The following is a 19,579-nucleotide window of genomic DNA, read 5'->3' as shown; positions in this document are numbered from 1 at the left end:
ACTGCGACGTCTTTCCTCCCACGGTGCTGTAGAAACAAACTGATGCTAATACAATGTGTGTGAAAATAAAGTTAACACGTGTTCATCCTTTACACAACTTCATTTGCTTTCTGTTTTCACTCGCTTCAAAAATTCTTCTGAAAACAACAATTCAGCTCACAACACAAACAGTAAAGTGAAGTCTCAAAGTTGCCTTTAGAGAACTTTATTTACATCCATTTAGAAGCCAGCAAACAAGTCAACTTGAACATGAAACAGCAAATGTTGCTCTCTCGTCACGTTTCTGGTAGAACTGCTGAGTCACGTTTTATTAAAAACAAACAAACAAAAAAAAAAAAAAACCACCCAAAAAAATAACAGCAACATTTGACGCCGCGCGTTGTGTCTTTCGGAGACTCTTACAATCAGGTATCCTGCTGTAGCCCAACCAAAAATATTAAGTACAGCCATAACCGCGTCCTACTTGACCAGGCCGGTCTGAAGCAGGCTGAGCTCCGAAGCCGCCGTCCCACGTTGCCTTTTGTCCCGTCTCCTTGTGGTCCACAAAAGTTTAAAAAAAAAAAAAAAAAAATCACCGGAGCTCAGGACGACAGCGGCAGAAAGTTATGTCGCTAATGTCTTGTCCACTACAGAGGTTTGATTTTGTTCAGAAAAAAAAAATTGGAAACATCTTTGGAGGAATCCCACACTCTTGCTCAGCTAATCCACTAAGCGGCTTTCTCGGAGCGTTAGAAAACATTTTGGAACATTTTCTTTCCCGTCATTCTTTGCCAAACCAAAAAAAAGTAGTCGAGCGTTGATGACCTCGTTCAGTAGATGACTTCGTACACGGTGGCCTTCTTGTCCCCCGAGCCCGTCACGATGAACTGATCGTCAGGGGAGATGTCGCAGCTCAGCACCGACGACGACTCCTTGGACTGAACAAACGCGTGCAAAAAGGAAGATTTCACGTAAAACGCGATTTTTAAAGAAAAGGTGCGTGGGGGGTTACCTGGAATATGCTGGAGCCGTAAGGTGTCCGCCACGCGTTCAGCAGGTTGTCTTTGCCCGTGCTCACAAACCATTTACCTGCAGGGGGCGGCCACGAGCAGAAAATTAGGAGTAGGACCAAACTAAACAAAACGTGTACTAATTTATTACGATAACTTTTTCTTCATATATTTCGATGCATAGAGAAATATATAGAGAGATATTTACAGCAATGTTTCCTCTAAACTGTGCGCGTGAGCAATTTCAAGTCATGTGTGTGCGCGCTCACCGCAGTAGGCGAACTTGAGCGAGAGCACGCAGCTCTCGTGAAGGTGCAGCTGGTACTTGTCGGGCTTGGACACGTGGAGGACTTCCACGTTGCTGCTCTCCATCCCCACCGCCAGCCACTCGCCCGTCGGACAGTAACCCAGCGAGAAGATCTGAAAGAGGGCAACGGAGATTGTGGCGTGAGGGAGGCTTAAATGCAGCCTCTGTGAAGTCTGCCTAGCGACAAGCGATGTCACACGAGGCTACCTGTGAGGTGAAGTCGTGCTGCTGCAGCTGCCGTCCCTCCCTCAGGTCCCAGCAGCGCACCGTGTTGTCCAGTCCTCCCGTCCACAGCTTGGTGCCGTCGTTGGAGATGTCGATGCAGCTGGCTCCGTCCGTGTGGCCCTGGAACTGTCTGCGGCAGCAACAAACGTAAGCGCACATTTGTTTTGTAGTGCTCAAGCTTTGCGTGTTCACTTCAAACCAAATTTGAAAAGTAAAAAGAAAACAAAAAAAAACAATTGACTTTAATTTGTAAGTCACAGTTATTAACACATTTACTGCCATTGACGGCTTAAGACGTCAAATGTCGAATTTATTTATTTTTTTTTTTTTAACTCGGCTGGTAGTGAATGAGTTCAACTTTTTATTTTTTTTTAAATACAACCAAAAATAAAAAAATAAAAACCCCTTCAATATAGCGACACTGCAGAGACCTGATACATTTTTTTTTTAATGTATTTTTTAATGGAGGCGGGGCATCCCAGTCGTTACCTGACGAGCGTCTGGTTGTGCAGGTCCCAGACGACGATGTTCCCGTCGCTGCAGCAGGAGAAGCACACCTTGTTGTCGGGCGAGATGGCCAGCGCGTAGCAGGCGGGCGCCGACGACGTCAGCTCGGCTTTGATGCGAGGGGTGGGCGTGGCCAGGTCCCAGATGGACAGCGTGCTGGCCTCGCCGCCCACGATCAACGTGCGCCCGTCCGACAGAAGCTTACACGAGCGGATGTAGTTATCGCGGTTCTGATTGGATGAGAGACCAAAAAATTAAATGCAACTTCTATTTGAGATTGCTCTCACACTGTCCACTCTCTTCTATTCATGTATTCATATTTACGCATTGGATAAATTTATTTTATGTATTAGTTTGACGAACACAAATGTTCTATAGAAATTACATCACAAAAATAGAAATACTAAAATGGATTTAGACTTTGCACACACATTTTTCACTTTTTGCATAATTATATCACCAGGATGGCCGAGTGGTCTAAGGCGCCGCGTTCAGGACCCAGTCTCCCCAGGAGGCCTGGGTTCGAATCTCGAATTTCCCCATTGTGGGACTAATAAAGGGAATATTATTATTATTATTATTATTATTTAATGTACACATTTTGCATGTGCTCTATACACTTACACATTATATAATAAATAATAAAACAAAAACATAACTCAAAGAAATTACATAACTACATTTTGCACAATCTAAAATTTCTTTACTTGTTTTTTTGCATTTTTATTTGTTATTAATAATATTATTATTAATATATATATTAATATATCAATATATATTATTATTTATTTTATCAGGATTATTTCTTTGAGAAGACTTTTGACAATGTTTAGAACTCCAAATTAAAAATGAAAGATAGCATATATTTTTTTTTTTTTTTTTTTTACAATTCGACATCACATTCAAGGAAGGCCGAAATTTTCATTTGACATAATTATCTCTTCAAATGATTTCAGGAACGTGATTGACGAGAACTCACCAGGCAGTCGAGTTGCGCCATGGGACTCTTGCTGCCCGGCTGGCTGATGTCCCAGACCTTGACGCAGCCTTTGCCCCCCGTGTAGACGTGGCGCGTGGAGGTGCTGATGGTGACGGCGCACACCACCTCGCCGTGGCTCAGGCTGTGGATCTGCCGCGCGTGGCGAGGGATGCCCGGGCCCAGCAGGGCGTCGGGAGGAAAGGGCACCGGCTGCATCTGCCCGTCCGCGCTCACGTGGAACGAGTAAGCCCTGCGCGCCACAAACAGACACGGGGGGGAAAATGTCTTTGCGTTTATTTGAACAGGCAAAGGATTGGGAGAAGCTTTTTTTTTTTTTTGTCAATTATAATTTATTAAAGTGATTTATAACACATTAAATAATAGTACATTTTTCATTAAGGAAAGCAAATATAACGTGCGACTAAACATGTATAAAAAAATGATATCAAATAAATTTAAAAAAAAATCTGTGTGATAAAAATCATCTGAGATTTGATTTTAAGACTCAGCCTTATTTGTGGTGTTGACTTGAAGAGTGACGTCAGTCAAAAAGTTAAAACCATTAGGATGAGTGCCATGAAACTTCAAACTTACGGTTTTCCAGAGGCGGCTGACTGCAGGCTGGCAGGCAAACCGGGCACTCGCATGTGTGGGTGCGGAGACTCGTACCCCACCTGTGCACCAAAATCGACAAGTGAAAGCGCTGAAAGGGACTGCAACAAGTACGACTAATTACAATATTGTAACTAATTAATGCCGTTTTTCTAAATATGGCACCATCATGTTGCCGTGGGACTATTTAGTGTACGGTGAGGTGTGTTGTGCTTTGCTGTCATTTTGTGGCATCTATGAGCAATTCCAAACCATTGGGGAAGCGATTGAGCTGTCAATCACAAGCACATTTACACGACAGGGAACGCGGTACTGCAATCTGTCTCCGCTACCTCAACTCTCCTCTGCTGTCTTATTACAGATGCTCACCACTGGGGAGCGTCCGTAGCCCGCCGCCGCCGCCGCCGCAGCAGCCGCCGCCGCCGCCGCCGCTCCGTTCATCTGCGGCGAGACCAGGTGCAGGCCGGCGCCGTAGGCCGCCGCCCCAGGCAGGTCCCCGTTGACCCCGGGAGGGGGCAGGCCGAAAGCCCCCGGGGGGTACGCCCCCTGCACGACCAAGGGGTTCCTCAGACCAAGAGCTGTGGGGGGGGAAAGCCGAGCTTGAAAGATGCTGCTCTGTCGTTATGCTGAGTGAGAGACATTGCAGCGCTGGAACAATAGTGCCCCCTGCTGGCTGCTGTGCTCTACCTCCTTGCAAAGACGGTTGACAGCGGCACCGAGTTTGTGCGCATGTATTAAAAAGTGCTGACAGGAGGAAAGAGTCACACACGCCATCGATGGACGCTCATTATCAAGCGCTCAATCAAGTCCGCTAATCTTCCCATTTATTCCATCTTGGCCCACAGTCGCTTCATAAAAACGGTCCAGTTGGCAGTCGGCGTGTGGGGAGGACGAGAGAGATGGCCGCCACCCGCGCTAATAACAGCCGTTGATGGCAAACAGCCAATTATACGGCAAAGCCAAAAGTGGGTCTTCATCTTTTCGAAAGCGGGATTGGACTGAAGGAAGGAAGGCGGGAAAATGGTGTGAGGCAAAATAAAAAGGGGCGGTCTCACCTAGCTGGTCAACACCAGGCTTGCCAGGAATGGGTCGGAATTGCGGCGGTCCACTCGGTCCAGGTGTACTGGACTCTTGCGACATCGGGGTGCCTGGCTTCATACCCGGAGTGCTCGACTTCTCTCTCTGCAGTGGAAAAAATAAATAAATGAAAAGTTTTAGATAGGAGGCCTGCCACCGACCGGCTGGCGACCCAGTCCAGGGTGGACCACGCGTGTCGCCCAAAGTCAGCTGTGATGCGCTCGAGACGACCCGAAGATAAATGTGACGAGCGAGTGAACACCACGAGCATCCCTCCAATTCTCGGTGCTACCTGCGTCGGCTCCTTGCCACGCGACGGTGACGCGGCGCTGCTGGAGGACGCCAACGAGGTGGGGCTGGCCTGCGGGGGACCTTCCTTGCGGGAGGGCGCCATCTTGTCCAGGCCGTTCTCCCTGGACGAGTAGGACTGCACGCTGCGGGGCGACGACGGGTCCTGCTTTGTTCGAGAGCACAAACATTTTGCACAAACGCTGTTAAAAGAAACATTGGCCAGCAGAAATTGTCTGGAAACAGATTTTTTTTTTTTTTTTTTTTTTTTTTTTTTAGAAAGACTGTCCGAGGTGAACATATAGCCAGCGGATAATCCAATGTGCCATTATAACTGTTTGTTACTGCGAATTGACTTTGGATCAAACTTTTTTTTATCTGGGGGGTAAAAAAATAAAAAATAAAAAAAAGGTGTACCTAATGCTGTGACCACAAATGAAAATTGTGCCACGACGTGTACACACCTCGTCCACCACCAAGTTGTCATCACTTTTATCTGCATCGCTGCCCTGCCAAAGTCGAGAAAGAGATGAGTTAGAAAATAAGTTCAATAATTCCCTTGAAATTTCCTTTGATATTACAAAAACCTCTAGTTTGATACAACAAAAATAGCTCATTATTTTTTTGTTACACACCAACTAGTGCGAACATTTTCTTCAACTCATTTACTACCACTGACGGCTAAAGACGTCAAAGAACGATTCTTTGTTTTTTAAATGTTAATATGTTGATTAATTATATATATCGAAACTTTTTTTTGAAGGTGAACAAAAGCATTACAACAAAAAATATGTCTTTGAAAAACCACAGCATTAAGAAAATAAAACATTAAAAAGGTTCATTCATTTAAAATTTTTCAGGTGCGGCGGGCCGGATTAAAACATTTAACGGACCGCATATGGCCCCCGGGCCGTAGCTTGCCCACACCTGCACTAGTCAGTTTTACTCGGTTTTAATGACAAAGCCCCTCAACTAAAAGGAAGCGAGCAAGCTCACATAGTCCGTCATGAACTCCTTCTCGTCAGCTTTCCGCTTCTTGCCGTTGCTGAGGTAGTCTGCGGGGCGACCTTTGTCCCCATTGGACAGAGAGCTCTGCGGGAGGGAGAGGCGGAAGATGGAAGCAAAGAACAGGAGTGTCACAGGAGAGGAAGTTAAGAGGGGCGCTGATGAGGTGAGAGTGATTGCAAATTGCAGACACACCCAAAAAAAAGAAAATACTAATAACCGCACAAATATATCACGCTGCATCAATTCCTCATTAATCTCTTCCTTCTCCACAGTTTTGCTATTCCGAGCTGACCAAACAGTGTTTGAAAGCCTTAAATAACGAGACTTTAGGTGTATTTCAAAAAGGGACATATAATTGAAAATGTACTTTTTATGGCTTGTATACAAATCGTTGAGTGTCAGCCCAGCCATCAAGCGTGAAATTAAACAAGCAAGTTAATCTTTGGCTGCGGCTTCTCGAAGTTTCAGAAAACGTGTCATACATGAGAGTGAGGCGTATTTGCGGAATAACTGCCCCAGGGCCGAGTTTCGCCACCTATGATGTGACGCAAACTTGGCGAAGATGCAGAGCCACTTTCAAGTGATAACGAAACGGATCCGTTTCCTTCAATCCAGTTTCCCAAATATTTATCCAAAGACTTCAACTATTTTCATGTCGTGAACCTGGAAAAGAAAAGCGGCTCAACATACCGCAGTCTGCCCTCGAGGTACAAATTGTAAAAATGTTCGGTACTCACCGGTCCTGCTTCCCGGTCTGCTTCCAGGCAGAGGTGGTGAGGGGGGCCCGAAAAAAAACATAAAACAAAACAAAAAAAAACAGAAAAGAAAAAAGAAATTAGACACGGTTACTCAATATTACGTAACTCAACTTCCTGGAAAGTCTTCATTCATCACCAAGACGGCAAAGGATAAAACGACGCCGTCATGTCGGAGGCATCGACAAAAAACCCAAAACAAAAATGGTCAGTGTGTTAGAACCATTTACAAAACGATTTTGTCAAATGTCGACAAAATGGCCTCTTCAAACCAAAATGGCCGACTTGCTGTGTTTTTAGATGTTCCTTTTCGATCCTTTTTTACGAGTGACTAAACAACTAATGTTTAAAATGCACCAAGACAGTCAAATCCTCCAGCTACTGCAAGCTTCACGCATCACAAGGAGCAGCACAAAAGCTATTGAATTAAAGCAAAAAAAAACAAAAAAAAGTGAAATGTGTCGTGATTCTACATTTTCACACAGTACAATACCAGAGAATTCAATTGATCTCATTTACTTGTCCAACCAATTGGTGGGTTTTTTTGCGCGACTGGAATGGATTCAGAACATTACAATTCATTGAAATGCCGACTTGACCTGAAAAGTCAAGGTAACACTTTTCCTTCATGTCGAAATATTGCACTCCTTCACCTCTGTGATGCTCGGCAGCTGCGGCGGCGGCGGCGGCGGCCTCCAGGTGAGCCCTCTCGTCCTTGGCCGCCAACTGGGCCCCCAGAGCCCCCGACAGGGCCAGCAGCCCGGAGCCCCCGCCCAGCGCCAGGCCCGGGTGGGGCAGTCCCGACGGATGCGGGCCCACCGGCAGACCCTGCGCGTGTTGCGAGAGGTGCTGTGCCTGAAGCTGCTGCTGCAGGCGGGGAGAAAGACACGGGTGACTTCTAGGCGCTTGGAGGGCGAGGAAGTCCAGAGCAGGAAAACGGGAAGTGCAGCGGGAGAAATGCAGAATTGCGGGCAGTGGGCCTAACAGGGGGGGGGGATCATATTTGCATGCGAAATGCGAATGGGACCATTTAAAGTCCTATTAATTTATGTGCAGTGGGCCTAAAAGGATGCCTCATTCAAATATAGATTTTCTATAAAAGTTGAGAAAAAGGAGGGAAAAATAAATGGGAGGATAAGGTACACACGCTATGAGGCAGAGGGGGGAGCCCACGTACCCCTATGGAAGCATTTAACTCCCCCATGGTCACCTGTTTGGCGCGCTCCATAGCTTGGACCACCTGTTGCTGGTGCTGCAGGGCGGGGAGGAGAGAAAAAAAAAAGGCAGAGGTCACTCAAAGGACACGATGGGATCGCGCTCATTAATATTAATTGCGTGGGAAGTGGATTGATTAGGATGAAAAGCTATTCAGCATGTATGAATGAACGTGGCCAGTTGGCTGTCGAGGGAAAGGAGGGTGCGGCCAAGTTTTCGGGGTTTCTTTTCTGTGTGTGTGTCTTGACATTTTTACCTTTGCATGTACATTTGTCTTTGAGTCGACATTCTGGCCGTAAAAATGCTTGGACGGGCTGTTTTCACCCTATTACATTCTGCGCGCGCGTGTGTGTGTGTGCAAGTGTTCTTGTCTTTCTATCTTAGTGTGGCACAGCCCTTGGCATTTACGCTTTTATTGTGCGGACATTTGTCTTTGCCTGTACATTGCAGGCTGGTAAAATGCTTGGGTGAGCTTCATTCACCTTATCAGACCGTGCGCGTGCGCGCTGGTCGTTTATCTTTATTTGTGGCACAAGCCGTGACATTTACACCTTCATGGGGAGGACATTTATCTGTGGGTGGATAATTTGGGCTGGAAAAAATGCTATATGACAAACTTTCACCCTATGAGATGCCGTGTGCGTCTGCGTATGCGCGCGTGTGTGCGTGTGCGTGTGTGTGTGCGTGCGTGCCCCACCTCCTGTGACAGGAATGGGATGAGCTGAGCACAGATCACATTTAGCCGTTTGGCAATCTCCGTCTGAAAAAAAAAAAGATATTTGATGAATAAACACACACAAAGACACACACCCAGCAGCACATGCGCACCGTCGCTGTGACCTGCTTCTCCCACAGACCCGTGTGGTAAATATTTCAGCCGCTTACATCTGGTCCATGCAAATGGAATCTTTGCCAGGGAGTTGGACTAAAATATTCATGGTGAGCATCTGCTGTGGCCGCAGCCAGCCCACACACACACATACACACGCACACGCAAACCGTCGGAGTGTGTGGTGGTTTGAGAAAAGATTGAGGAAAAGATTCCCAATCTTTAGTGTGTGCGCTGCTCAGATGTTGGCATATGCGCTCACATTCTGCAGGCTTGTGTGTGTGTGTGTTTGCGGGGTGTGTGTGTGTGTGTTTGTTTCATGCTGGGGGTCAATTGCTCTGACTGAGGGTGTGTGACTGCGCATGAGTGTGTCCAACTGCTCTATTGCACAGCCAACTCTTTTTTTTTTCCCGCATCTTCATCCTCCCATCCCTCTCTCAGTCTCATCAAATGTTTATTCAACAACATATAAAAAAAAAAAAATAGGGGTGGCAATCAGATAGATTTTATCATCATATTTAACGCATCCATATTCCGCACTAAATCCATTTATTGGATATAAAACAAAAGTGTTTCTATTGGTGCTTTTGCAGTGTTGATAGTGCGTGGTGGGGAATTTCAGACGGAATATCAATATTTGATGGTGGAGTGTGGTGACAGAGATGTGATACAGAAGCGGATGACAATATTTTGGTGTTTGTATTTTTGTGCATGCCCGCTGACCACGGTATGCATGTCTTCCTTTTTTTTTTACGCTAAATTTTTAGCGACTGGACAGTAAAAAAATTGTCACTATTATTTTTGAAATTTCCCAAAAAAAAAGAAACTGGTAATTGATTAAAAAGTAATAATGATAATGAATAAATAAATAAATAAAAAATAAATAAATGGCAATTTTTGATTTGACCAATTGCCAATTTCTGGCAATGAAAATTGATTACTGATTAATTAGCTGGCCAATATTAGCGCTTTTAAAATTCATATAATTATTATTATTATTATTAATCATCAATAATAATAATTATTATTATTATTAATCATCAATAATAATAAGAATAATAATCACAATGTCAGTAATATGAAAACACATTGTGAACACATTTTTCTGAAAGCCAATTTCAGGTAATTTCCATAATAAAATCATGTCTGTAAACACCGTCATTTAAAAAAAATAAAAAAAAATAAATCCAACCTAGCTGCTGAAATAAATTGCATTTTCCATATTGTAATTAATCTGCAGCTGTATAATGCGGCATTCGCGTTAATATGCATGTGAAGTCTGCCATTCCCAATGCTGGTTTTTAGGCTCCCAAAATACTGTTGCCATGGAAACCAGCAAACAACATTGCCTTGAATCGGCTTTTAGTTAAAAATAGTCTTGCGAAAAACAATCCCTGTGTTTATTCCAAGTCGGCCTCCTTCCGTAAGCTCCCTTGCCGATATTATTGATTATTATTAGTGTTACAGGCTTTGGTGCACACAAGCACAAGCGCGCACACACACCCCCACACACACACCCCCACACAATCACACATTTAGCATCGAGGCCGTTTGGGCCGGTAATGATATGCATGCAGAGATCATGACAACATCATTATGGCTGCAGGCTGTTTGTCTAGTTGACAGCCAGCCTGTGCTGAGGTGTGTGTGTGTGTGTTCGAATGTATGCGTGCGTACACACGTATACAGGCACACAACCCCATTCCCTCCTAAGTGATTTATTGACGCCGGACTGAACTTCCACCCCCCCTCCTTTCTTCTTCCTCCACTCCCTCTCTCTCTCTCATTCCTCTCGCTTGCCCACATTCAGCCCATCCTCCTCCCAATCCATCAGCCCCACCATCCCTCGGCCCCGCCTGCCCAGGGGAGACACAATGATTTCTTGTTAGAGAACTCCAACTACTAAATGACATCTTCAGGAGGGAGAAAAGGAGAGGAGCAACTGAGAGAAAGGGCATGAAGATGGGGGAGGACAGAAGGAGAAGATGAGGCGGGGGGGGGGGTGATGAAATGGGAGAGGGTGTGGGAGGGCGAGGAGAAATGCGGGGGAGGGAAGAAAAAAAAAAAAAAATCGACATTGCGGTGAAGAGCGGGGTGGGTTCTGTGACATGTCAAAAGTGAAACGATTGCGATGGCGCAATGAAGGTGGGGGGGGGGCAGACAGCAGGAAGGCAGTGACCTGATTTAAAGTGAAATCCAGCATGGACTGTATATGTCTGCGAGGAAGAGGAAGGAAAGTGAAGATAAAGAGGAAATCAAAAGAGAGACGCAGGATGCAGAAGAAATTGAGGATTAAAAGCAAAAAAAAAAAAAAAAAGCTGAAGACAAAAGAAAGGAAAGGAAGGGGTAGTGACAGAGAGACACGAGGCAAAAAAAATAGATAAGAAATGTTCTCATCTGGTGTAGAAGTGAATTCTTATTTAAGCGCCATTGTGGATTTTTGAGGGCGGATTGACATGACAGAGAAAGAGAGAAGCAACGTGACGCAGGGCAAAGAGAGAAAAAAAATGGATGTTGCTCACCTGTTTGTGCATTTCGATGTTAAGGCCGTAGGACATCTCGTAATACTGAAACACAAACAAACAAACTTTTAAAATCACACGGCAGCTCGTTTTATGTTTAGTCATGAATCAAAAAAAAAAAAAAAAAAGGAGGCGATTGTGTCCAAAATAAAGTCATTCGCCCAAACGTTTCAAAATCATTTTTGGAGGTGTAATTGTAATTGACTAGTTTGGACCAAACATTTTTTTATGTAACTATAGTCAAAATATTTACATTGGTTTCTTTGAACATTCATTAATAATTGGATTACATAAACATTTTATTTATTATTTTATTCAAAATTTTACATTGACAAGGCAGAAGATGCGCAGAAATAAATTGATGATTCAGTCCCTGGTTTGGTCCATAACATTTGGCAGAAAATTGGGAAAAAAAATATAGAATAATTGTTTTCTAAATTAAAAGCAGATCTTTGTAAATGCTTCACTTAAAAAAAAAAACTATGTATTTAATATTTACTAAGAGGCTGAAATTCCGCAGATTTCGATGATTTTAAACAAGGTGCCTTGACAATAATCGATTATTTGTCGATTAATCGTTACACCTTTCCTTTTTCCCACACAACTTTGGAACATGTCTGGACAATTTGCCAGGGCATTATATTAAATTTGTTGATCAACATACACAAAGACACACACCTAGAATTTGAAATTGAAATTGGATTTTGGTTCAAACGCAAAACAAATACCCTGAGAGGGATTGCTAAATCGATCATTGGTCTGAACCCTGACACTCCAAAAGTGTGAAAATGAGTCCGCCGCCGGCCCCGACAGCGAGTATACTCCGAACACATCAAAAACTGCTTGGACAATATTATAATCGAGATCCTTGATATTTTTTTCTCCACAATTTTTGCTTCTTTTTCAAAAGGATGACCGAGCGCAGTCGGCGAAATGGACCCTGAAGGTCATCAACACTTGAAAAATGAGGCCTGAAGGGCGTCCGGCGGGCCTCAAAGTGAACATGAGCGAGGAAAGAATATTGTCCGACTGCAGCAATAATCGCGTCTAATTTGAGCTATTTGAACCTTTTGACTCCTAAAAGGAGCACAGAAGAGAGTGGCGAGCCGATGAAAGACAGGTGGCACTCTCTCTCTCTCTCTCTCTCTCTCTCTCTCGCTCGCTCGCTCGCTGGCTGGCTGGACGGAAAGGGAAAGCATTTTAGAGTCGAATGCCTCGCAAAGTGACAGGATGACATTTGCTTTTCAGAGAAGAGATTGGCAAGTTGAAGCGCCAGAACATTCTGGCAGGATGGGAGGAGAGGAGATGGGCAGGGGTTGTCTCTCTGCAGACATCTTTCTTGGCACAGCGTGTGTGTGTGTGTGTGTGGGGGTGTGCGTGCAGGTGTGTGCGTGCATGTGTTGCCGTTTGTCTGCGCCTCCATAAAAGATGCCTTTCCTGGCAGCTGGCAGCTCCACTTGACAGTTGGTGTGCCAAGTTTCGCCTGTTGCGTAGCAACGCCCAAACTCCCCCCAAATCAGCCGCCAGGAGAGTAGACCTCGCCTACCGCCCAGCCCCCCACCCTCTTTTCTTTAGCAAGAGCCAAAACTTAAAGCCCCCCCCCCCCCTTCCACCCCCCTCCACACACACACACATCGCTACAGAATTCCCAGCTCAGTGCCAGGAATGCCACATCGCATTTTCTTGGCAAGGCCCGAGTGGGTTCTTGGCAGCCGGCGCGGGTTCAGCTGTGGTGGCGAGGGGTTCAGATGGCAGGCACAATTCCCGCTGAGTGAACAGACCCAAATATTCACAGAACGTTACCCTAATGGTGGCGGAGACATGCATTAAATTCAAAAGTGTGCACGCCTCATTTGTTGGCGTATCAACATTTCCATACTTTTGGACTTCTTTGACCGTTCATGGGCGTGACTTCACTTATTACATCCAGAAACGAGTCAAGCGCCCCATTTGGCCTCCGTTGCCTCAAGGCGCATCAACAATCAATTTTGCCCAGCTGATGAAATTGCCAATTATTATTAAGCTGAGCCTTAGCGTGAACGTTTAGACGCAATTGCCAAGACCAAACGACCAAAGAAAGGACTGGCCGGTTTCATTGAACGCAAAGCAATTATTCTCTTGCATGAACAGCAAAAAGCGGATTGACACGGGTTAATTCTGCCATCTAGTGGAAGAACATTTCATTGTAGTGCCGGTCACTATATGTTGCTGGCCTGGATAAGAGACCAAAGATGAATTTTCATTTTTAGACCATATTATTAACTCATTCACTGCCATTGACGGGTTTAGACGTCAAAAAAGTCCGTTCATTTTACCTGGGCTGGTAGCGAACGATTTCAGCCACATTAACACAAAGGACGGGTATCCCCGTTGCAAAAAAAAATACCACAAGGTGCTGAGCAGATAAAGTGCGACTTTCTCACAATTTCACTAGCGTGTTGGAAAGAATTGAAGTGGGTATTTAAGCGAATGGCAAGGCTTTGGCTCACAGTTTATCACGACTTTAATTGGGAGACAAATTGGCGTCTCTTGAAACTATTTAACCACCCCAGTGAAAATTCTAGGTGAGCACAAAGGCAAATCTGGAGGAGTGTGTTTGATGACACTCAGCAAACACTTGCTGGTGAGCAGCACTCCGAAAGGTTTGAAACGCCGGCATGATAAAGAAACAATTTGTGAAGCCCAGAAGTCCACGTCGCGCACACACAGACACACAAACACGATCTCTAAGTGCTGCTTAGCCCCGCCCCCATCACGTGTGTGTGTGTGGGGGGGGGTCTTGCGTGTGGTTCCTGGTGAGTGTTTCGCAGCTGTTAGCAGATGAAAAAGACCAAAACAACTTGGCTCACCATCACGTAGTGTCTCTGGATCTCCGTCTTCTCCGTGGCCAGTTTCTCACATTCCAGCTTCAAACTGCAATCAGAGGAAACCAGAAGGGGCGGGTTAACATCTATTTGACTCTAAATTAAAAAAAAGAAAAAAGAAAAAAGGAAACGCACATTTCAAAGATCTCTCAGCCCTTCATTAAACAACAACCGCTGAGGGGATGGTTGGGGGGGGTTAAGACTTATGTGATGACATGCCATTAGCACCTCAGAGCAGAGTCGATCCTGACAGCCACACAAGGTGTCACTCTCTTTTTGGTCCCATTTGTCCTGACGGGATTGTTTTTCTTTGCCACTGACTTACAATTTATACTGCTGATTGGCTGCTACCCACTGCACAAGGAACCAATCAGATGGTGCTGTGGGCGGACCAATGTGCTTCTGCAGGCAAGGCCACCAGCACAGCCGAGAGACAGAGAGATAGCAAGAAGTGTGCAGCTTTTAATTTATCGGGCTTGAAAGTTAAAAAAAAAAAAAAAAAAAAAAAAAAAAAAAAGTAAATGCCGATAATCGGCAAAATGCCAAATATCGGCGCCGATAATCAACCGCGCCGATAATCGCTCTATCACTATTCTTTACGTCTGTGTTGCGTACATCCACACTTGCATCTCTGTTCTTTCCCCAGAGAGGCCTTATTTTGGGCCCCATTTACGCTGATTTGTTTGCAGGCGGCAAATAGATTGATGGGGGGAAGCGGCGACAGTGGGTCGTTGGTGTGTGCGCGCGTGTGAGGGCGCGTGCACGCGTGTTGATGATGTGTGTCTTGTGGGTGGGTAGCGTGGCGGAGGAAAATTAGAATATGATTAATACGGCAACATTACCCCCATAGCCGCAACAGGTAATAACAGCCCCATCAGCTCCCTTTTTCACGCACACACACAGGCACACACGCGCGCACGTAATTGACTCATTTATCATTGCGAGCCCGTGGAGGAGAAAAGGGAACAAGGGAAGTGAGGGCGCCAAACAGCACAAGAAAGAAGAGGCGGTGGCGTCCAAAAGGTTGGGGGGGGGGGGGGGGGGGGATAAGGATTAAACCCCTCTGACGCCACCCCCTTCACCTTATAGATTTTATTACAGGGCAATTGCCTCTCGGCTCAAGCGTGTAGTGTGTGAGTGTGTGTGTGTGTGTGTGTGTGTGGGGGGGGGGGGGGGGGGGGTGTCGGCTACCTCATCCTCTTGCGTTTGATACATTATAAAAATCAATAGGGTTCTTGCTTTGATGGAGAAAAATAACACCTAAAAGGAGAATGGATGACGCCGACATTCTCGGGACTCTTCAAATTTCAGCCGCCTGCTCATGAGTTGAAAATACTTTAAAAATCAAATAAAATGAAATAGAATAAATAAACTCACTTGAAAAGTGGCTGCAAGAAACATTGACCAAAATGGTGGGCCTGGTTCAAACCATAAAATGGTCACTCAGATGTGGCTATTTGGCTTCAATATCATCATCCTTACATTTCAGAGACATTTTGGCGATAATTGGATGATCCTCAACATATTCATTTGTTATTCGCAAATTCATCGATTTGCTATTTTTGGGGCGGAACAAATCCTTCCGTTTATGGAAAAACTCGCCATTTGACTAATTGTGGTCTTGCCTTAAGACGGCTTGGTTAATAGAAAAGTAGAAATTGGCATCAAGGAAGTATTGTTGAAGTGATACAGCTCAACAAAAACAAATCAGGGAGTAGCTATGTTTAGTCTGGGTTGTCAAGGGATAACACTGAATGTTTTTGCCACATGTGCATGAAAACACACACTAGATGTCCACTTTTTCCATATCAAATCATCTATAAGACATTTTCGCTTTCAGGGTAATGAGTAAAATGCGGTTGAAATGATATTAATTGAATTGAATCAGAGTTAATGGGAGATTTACAGTTTAACGAATGTCTGTAAGTAATTTGGAAGGTTTTTAAATCAGAAGTGTCAATTACTTTGAGCAGGGATTATTATCACACATTTTTTCAGCGACGGAATCTCACAGGTAACGGCATTTAGTCCCATTAACTAATGTAAATTACTTATTAAATAATAAAATCAAGTCAAGTGAAGCGAGTGAGGACTAAACGGGACAAAAGGATTTGAAGCACCCCTTCATCCATGTCCATAACTTGCCAACTGACAAAAACTGCAGTTGTTTATTTACATTCAAACTTCAGTTTACAGCCATGATGGCTTGTCAGTCGCCAAACCTGCTGTCATTCAAAAAAAAGGAAAATAATTAAACATCAATTTTAGTTATTCCTTTTCCAAAACAATGTGGGACTTTTTTTTTCTTCAAACCGACAGATTAAAGGATTAATCGCAACTTTTAAAGATAATTAAGGCATTAATTTTCCCAAATCCTCTTTAAGACATTAAAGAACTGCAGACACCCTGAAATGTGTGAACCGTGTATTTCAAGATGTTCAAACGAATTTACGATTTATTTGAGACTAGTATTTCATTTAGTTTTATAATCATCACACGGACAGTATATCGTCTGTTGAGGTATACCTTCCAAGCGCATGTTCGCGACAAATAACGGCTCGGTCTTGCTCATCATTATTGGAGGAAAGGATGCATTGGAAGACAGACAGACAATAAGAGAAAGAAAGAAAAAAAAGATGGGGAAAGAAAGAAAATTGGAGGAGAGGGGTGGGAATTGATGGGCTGTCATAATTAGGCTAGAGCTGGGCGCCATTTAGAAATGTTGGGAGGGAGAGAAGCATGAAAGGGCGGAAACACGTGCGTGTGTGTGTGTGGGGGGGGTGCGTGCGTGTGCGTCTCAAATCTTTCCCTAGCAGTGACAGAAGATAAGGTGATCAGCTGAATGCGCGACAAATCTGCAGCCCGTCGGTTTTTCAGACAGCTCCGTTTGTGTTCCGTTGCTGACGCTCGCGCACGCACGCACACACGCACGCACATCACTCAAAGCAAAGAAGCGTGCAAAGCTGTATACATTAGCGAAAACACGGCATTTATTAGGCAACACACACCCACGCGTGGGCACAAACCTACTGGATGAAGACACGGGCGCACACACACACGCGCACACGCACGCAGAGGGTCAAAAAGGAAGCAACCTCAAGTGTCTAATTAAGATGCTGCACTTTCCGAAATGTCCCCAGGTGTCATTAAAGTCGCCCGCTTTTGTTTTGCAGACTTTCATTTGCATTTGCTCGCAGTTTTAAATGCAGCACCACTTGCCATGTTCCCGCCGTTCCTTTTTTTTTTTTTTTCGACGGGGAACGGTTAAGGTGCGCTCACTGGTTGCGGCCAAGCGGTGCAATCAATTTTCCTGTGATTGTTTCGAAAAAGAAAACGATTAAAACCCAACAATCCGCCGCACACAATCGACCAAAGAAAAAAAAAAAAGAGAGAAAGCAACGCCTGCTTTGATCCGCTTCTCTTATTTTGCCCTTGTTGTCTATTGTGTCTTTTGTCATTTTGTTGACGTACAATTATGACAATTCATCCTAGAAACAATGCCAAATAACCATAAAATGTGATTTTTGCATCCTTTAGTCCTCGTTTAGCTTGAAATAAACTCGCGCCTCGGCTGTGGAGAGTCTCGGGGAGGTTCCCCAAGTGTGTAATGACTTAAATATGGTTAGCCCTTCAACTCATGTTTAGTCTCGTCAATAAATCATTCGGAACGAGCTCTATGAATTGTCACCTGGCAACGGCGCAAAGATGTTGAATCTACAAATAAGCGTCCTCGCATTTCACTTCATCACCACGCAAAGAAGTTGAGCTCGACGGATACGTTGGCGACGCGACTGCTTTAAACGCTTTTTAAATGGTTTCGGCGGCACCTTTAGGAAGGGATGTAAACCATCTTTGCGGTTAAAAAGATTATCAGTGGCCGCTAAGTCCCATTGATCGTGACATCACCGTAATCACACCCGCGCACGGCAGAACCGTTTAGGCTGCCGGCCGCCAGGTCCGCGACTGCTCACTTTACATTCTCATTAAGTATCGATCAACCGTTCCTTGAGAAATCCTCTGAGGGGGGGTGGGGGGGGGGGTGAATTCCAACAGCTCACTCACGTGCACACACACGGAGAACAGGAGCCCACCCAACTTGCTTGTGTACACTTTCATCATCTGTCAAGGTTGTGCACGACGCGCGCGCGCACACACACGCGCAAAACAAAAGATGGCTCTTGTCGCACAGCGGCAGGCCGCGTGAACTTGTATCTGTCATCACACTCATTGCGAGGCCACACGCACGTACGCACGCACGCACACACTAAGACCACAAAGCATGAAGCAATCCCGCTTGCAAATACAATGTCATCATAGAGAGTCAATTAAATCAAATGTTTACACTTTGTGCATGTGTTGGTCAGTGCATGTGTTGTTTCCTAACCTTTAACTGAGGCAAGGCACATACTTCCGTTTTGTTTAAAAAAAAAAAAAAAAAAAAAAAAAAGAAATCACGTCAGAGCATCAAATGGAAATGGATGAATGGAAAATTCGCAAATGCGTAATTGTTCATAATTGCCACAAGATGGCGGCAAGGCACGACCTTTGTCAAAATGAAACCACTGCAATCTTCGCCAATGGCAGAAAATCTCTACTTTTGTCTAAATGAAGCATTGACTTGGTCATAGTCCTGTGACACCAAGTCTCCGTAGCACAGTGCACGAAACACTTCAGATTTTAAAAGACGCCTGACAGACATGTAACGGCAACGAAGCAGGCGAGCGTCGCCCCGTCGCGTTTTATACCGTCGATATTGCTGCATTGATGAGCCAAATAGAGTAAATACATTTCCAAAGCAATTCTTCAAATCTCATCCCTGACCCCAGTTCAATTAGCATTTTTTTTTTTTTTTTTGCTTTACATCAATTGTCAAGGTCGCATGACACGCTCACACGGCATGGTTGTGTGTGTGTGTGTGTGCAAAGAAGAGTAGAAGGGCTTCAAACGTGAGAGGTCGCATGTTCGCCGTGACTGAAGAGCGCCTATGCAGACCACACACGCGCCAACATCGTGCGTGTGCAGAAAGAATTGAAGTCATTAAAGCTCCCTTGCCTCAGTCTGTTGATTACAGGCTGTCCTGTTAACGTACATGAGCTCACACACACACCCCCACCAAAAAAAAAAAAAAAAAAAATCTGAGCTGCTGACCCACCAAAGACTTTAATTAGCCGTTCTCTCCTTTTAGTTTCCTACTAATCTTCCTCATCGCAACATACGCACCTACCACGCCGCCGAAACCCGGCAAACATTTGCATTTGCGCACCGACGCGCCACACACGCAGTTGGAGCTCATCAGTGCTAATCCCTTCCCCTCCGTCTCTTTCCTGCTGTCTAATCCAACATCTATCGGAATCCAGCTACCGTCGCTGCAGCCAAAATACACACGTAAGCTCTGCTATTTC

At 44.9% G+C, this 19,579-nt stretch overlaps 1 protein-coding gene across 6 annotated transcripts in view; it reads right to left on the bottom strand.

The window, feature by feature from the left end:
• Positions 1-189: 189 nt before the first annotated feature.
• tle2a (TLE family member 2, transcriptional corepressor a) overlaps positions 190-19,579 on the bottom strand; it is a 40,258-nt gene continuing 20,868 nt past the window's right edge. For 2 of the 6 annotated variants that reach the window (XM_088313127.1, XM_088313125.1), the window contains 18 exons: positions 14,163-14,226; positions 11,314-11,358; positions 8,660-8,722; positions 7,895-7,999; positions 7,401-7,614; positions 6,730-6,746; positions 5,981-6,076; positions 5,449-5,493; positions 4,989-5,153; positions 4,675-4,801; positions 3,989-4,197; positions 3,602-3,681; positions 3,008-3,257; positions 2,011-2,258; positions 1,504-1,651; positions 1,259-1,409; positions 992-1,068; positions 190-917 (listed from right to left, as the gene is read on the bottom strand). In XM_088313127.1, the coding sequence (XP_088169253.1) occupies positions 810-917; positions 992-1,068; positions 1,259-1,409; positions 1,504-1,651; positions 2,011-2,258; positions 3,008-3,257; positions 3,602-3,681; positions 3,989-4,197; positions 4,675-4,801; positions 4,989-5,153; positions 5,449-5,493; positions 5,981-6,076; positions 6,730-6,746; positions 7,401-7,614; positions 7,895-7,999; positions 8,660-8,722; positions 11,314-11,358; positions 14,163-14,226 (2,212 nt within the window). In that variant the 3' untranslated portion in view covers positions 190-809. The remainder of the gene's footprint in view (positions 918-991; positions 1,069-1,258; positions 1,410-1,503; positions 1,652-2,010; positions 2,259-3,007; positions 3,258-3,601; positions 3,682-3,988; positions 4,198-4,674; positions 4,802-4,988; positions 5,154-5,448; positions 5,494-5,980; positions 6,077-6,729; positions 6,747-7,400; positions 7,615-7,894; positions 8,000-8,659; positions 8,723-11,313; positions 11,359-14,162; positions 14,227-19,579) is intronic. The other 4 variants (XM_088313128.1, XM_088313126.1, XM_088313130.1 and 1 more) reach the window with 4 other exon arrangements.

The sequence above is a fragment of the Idiotropiscis lumnitzeri genome, chromosome 13 (assembly GCF_059441095.1).
Source record: "Idiotropiscis lumnitzeri isolate Australia: NSW breed Sydney's pygmy pipehorse chromosome 13, RoL_Ilum_1.0, whole genome shotgun sequence".
NCBI classification, from domain to species: Eukaryota; Metazoa; Chordata; class Actinopteri; order Syngnathiformes; family Syngnathidae; genus Idiotropiscis; species Idiotropiscis lumnitzeri.
This window is presented reverse-complemented; position numbering and strand designations above follow the sequence as displayed.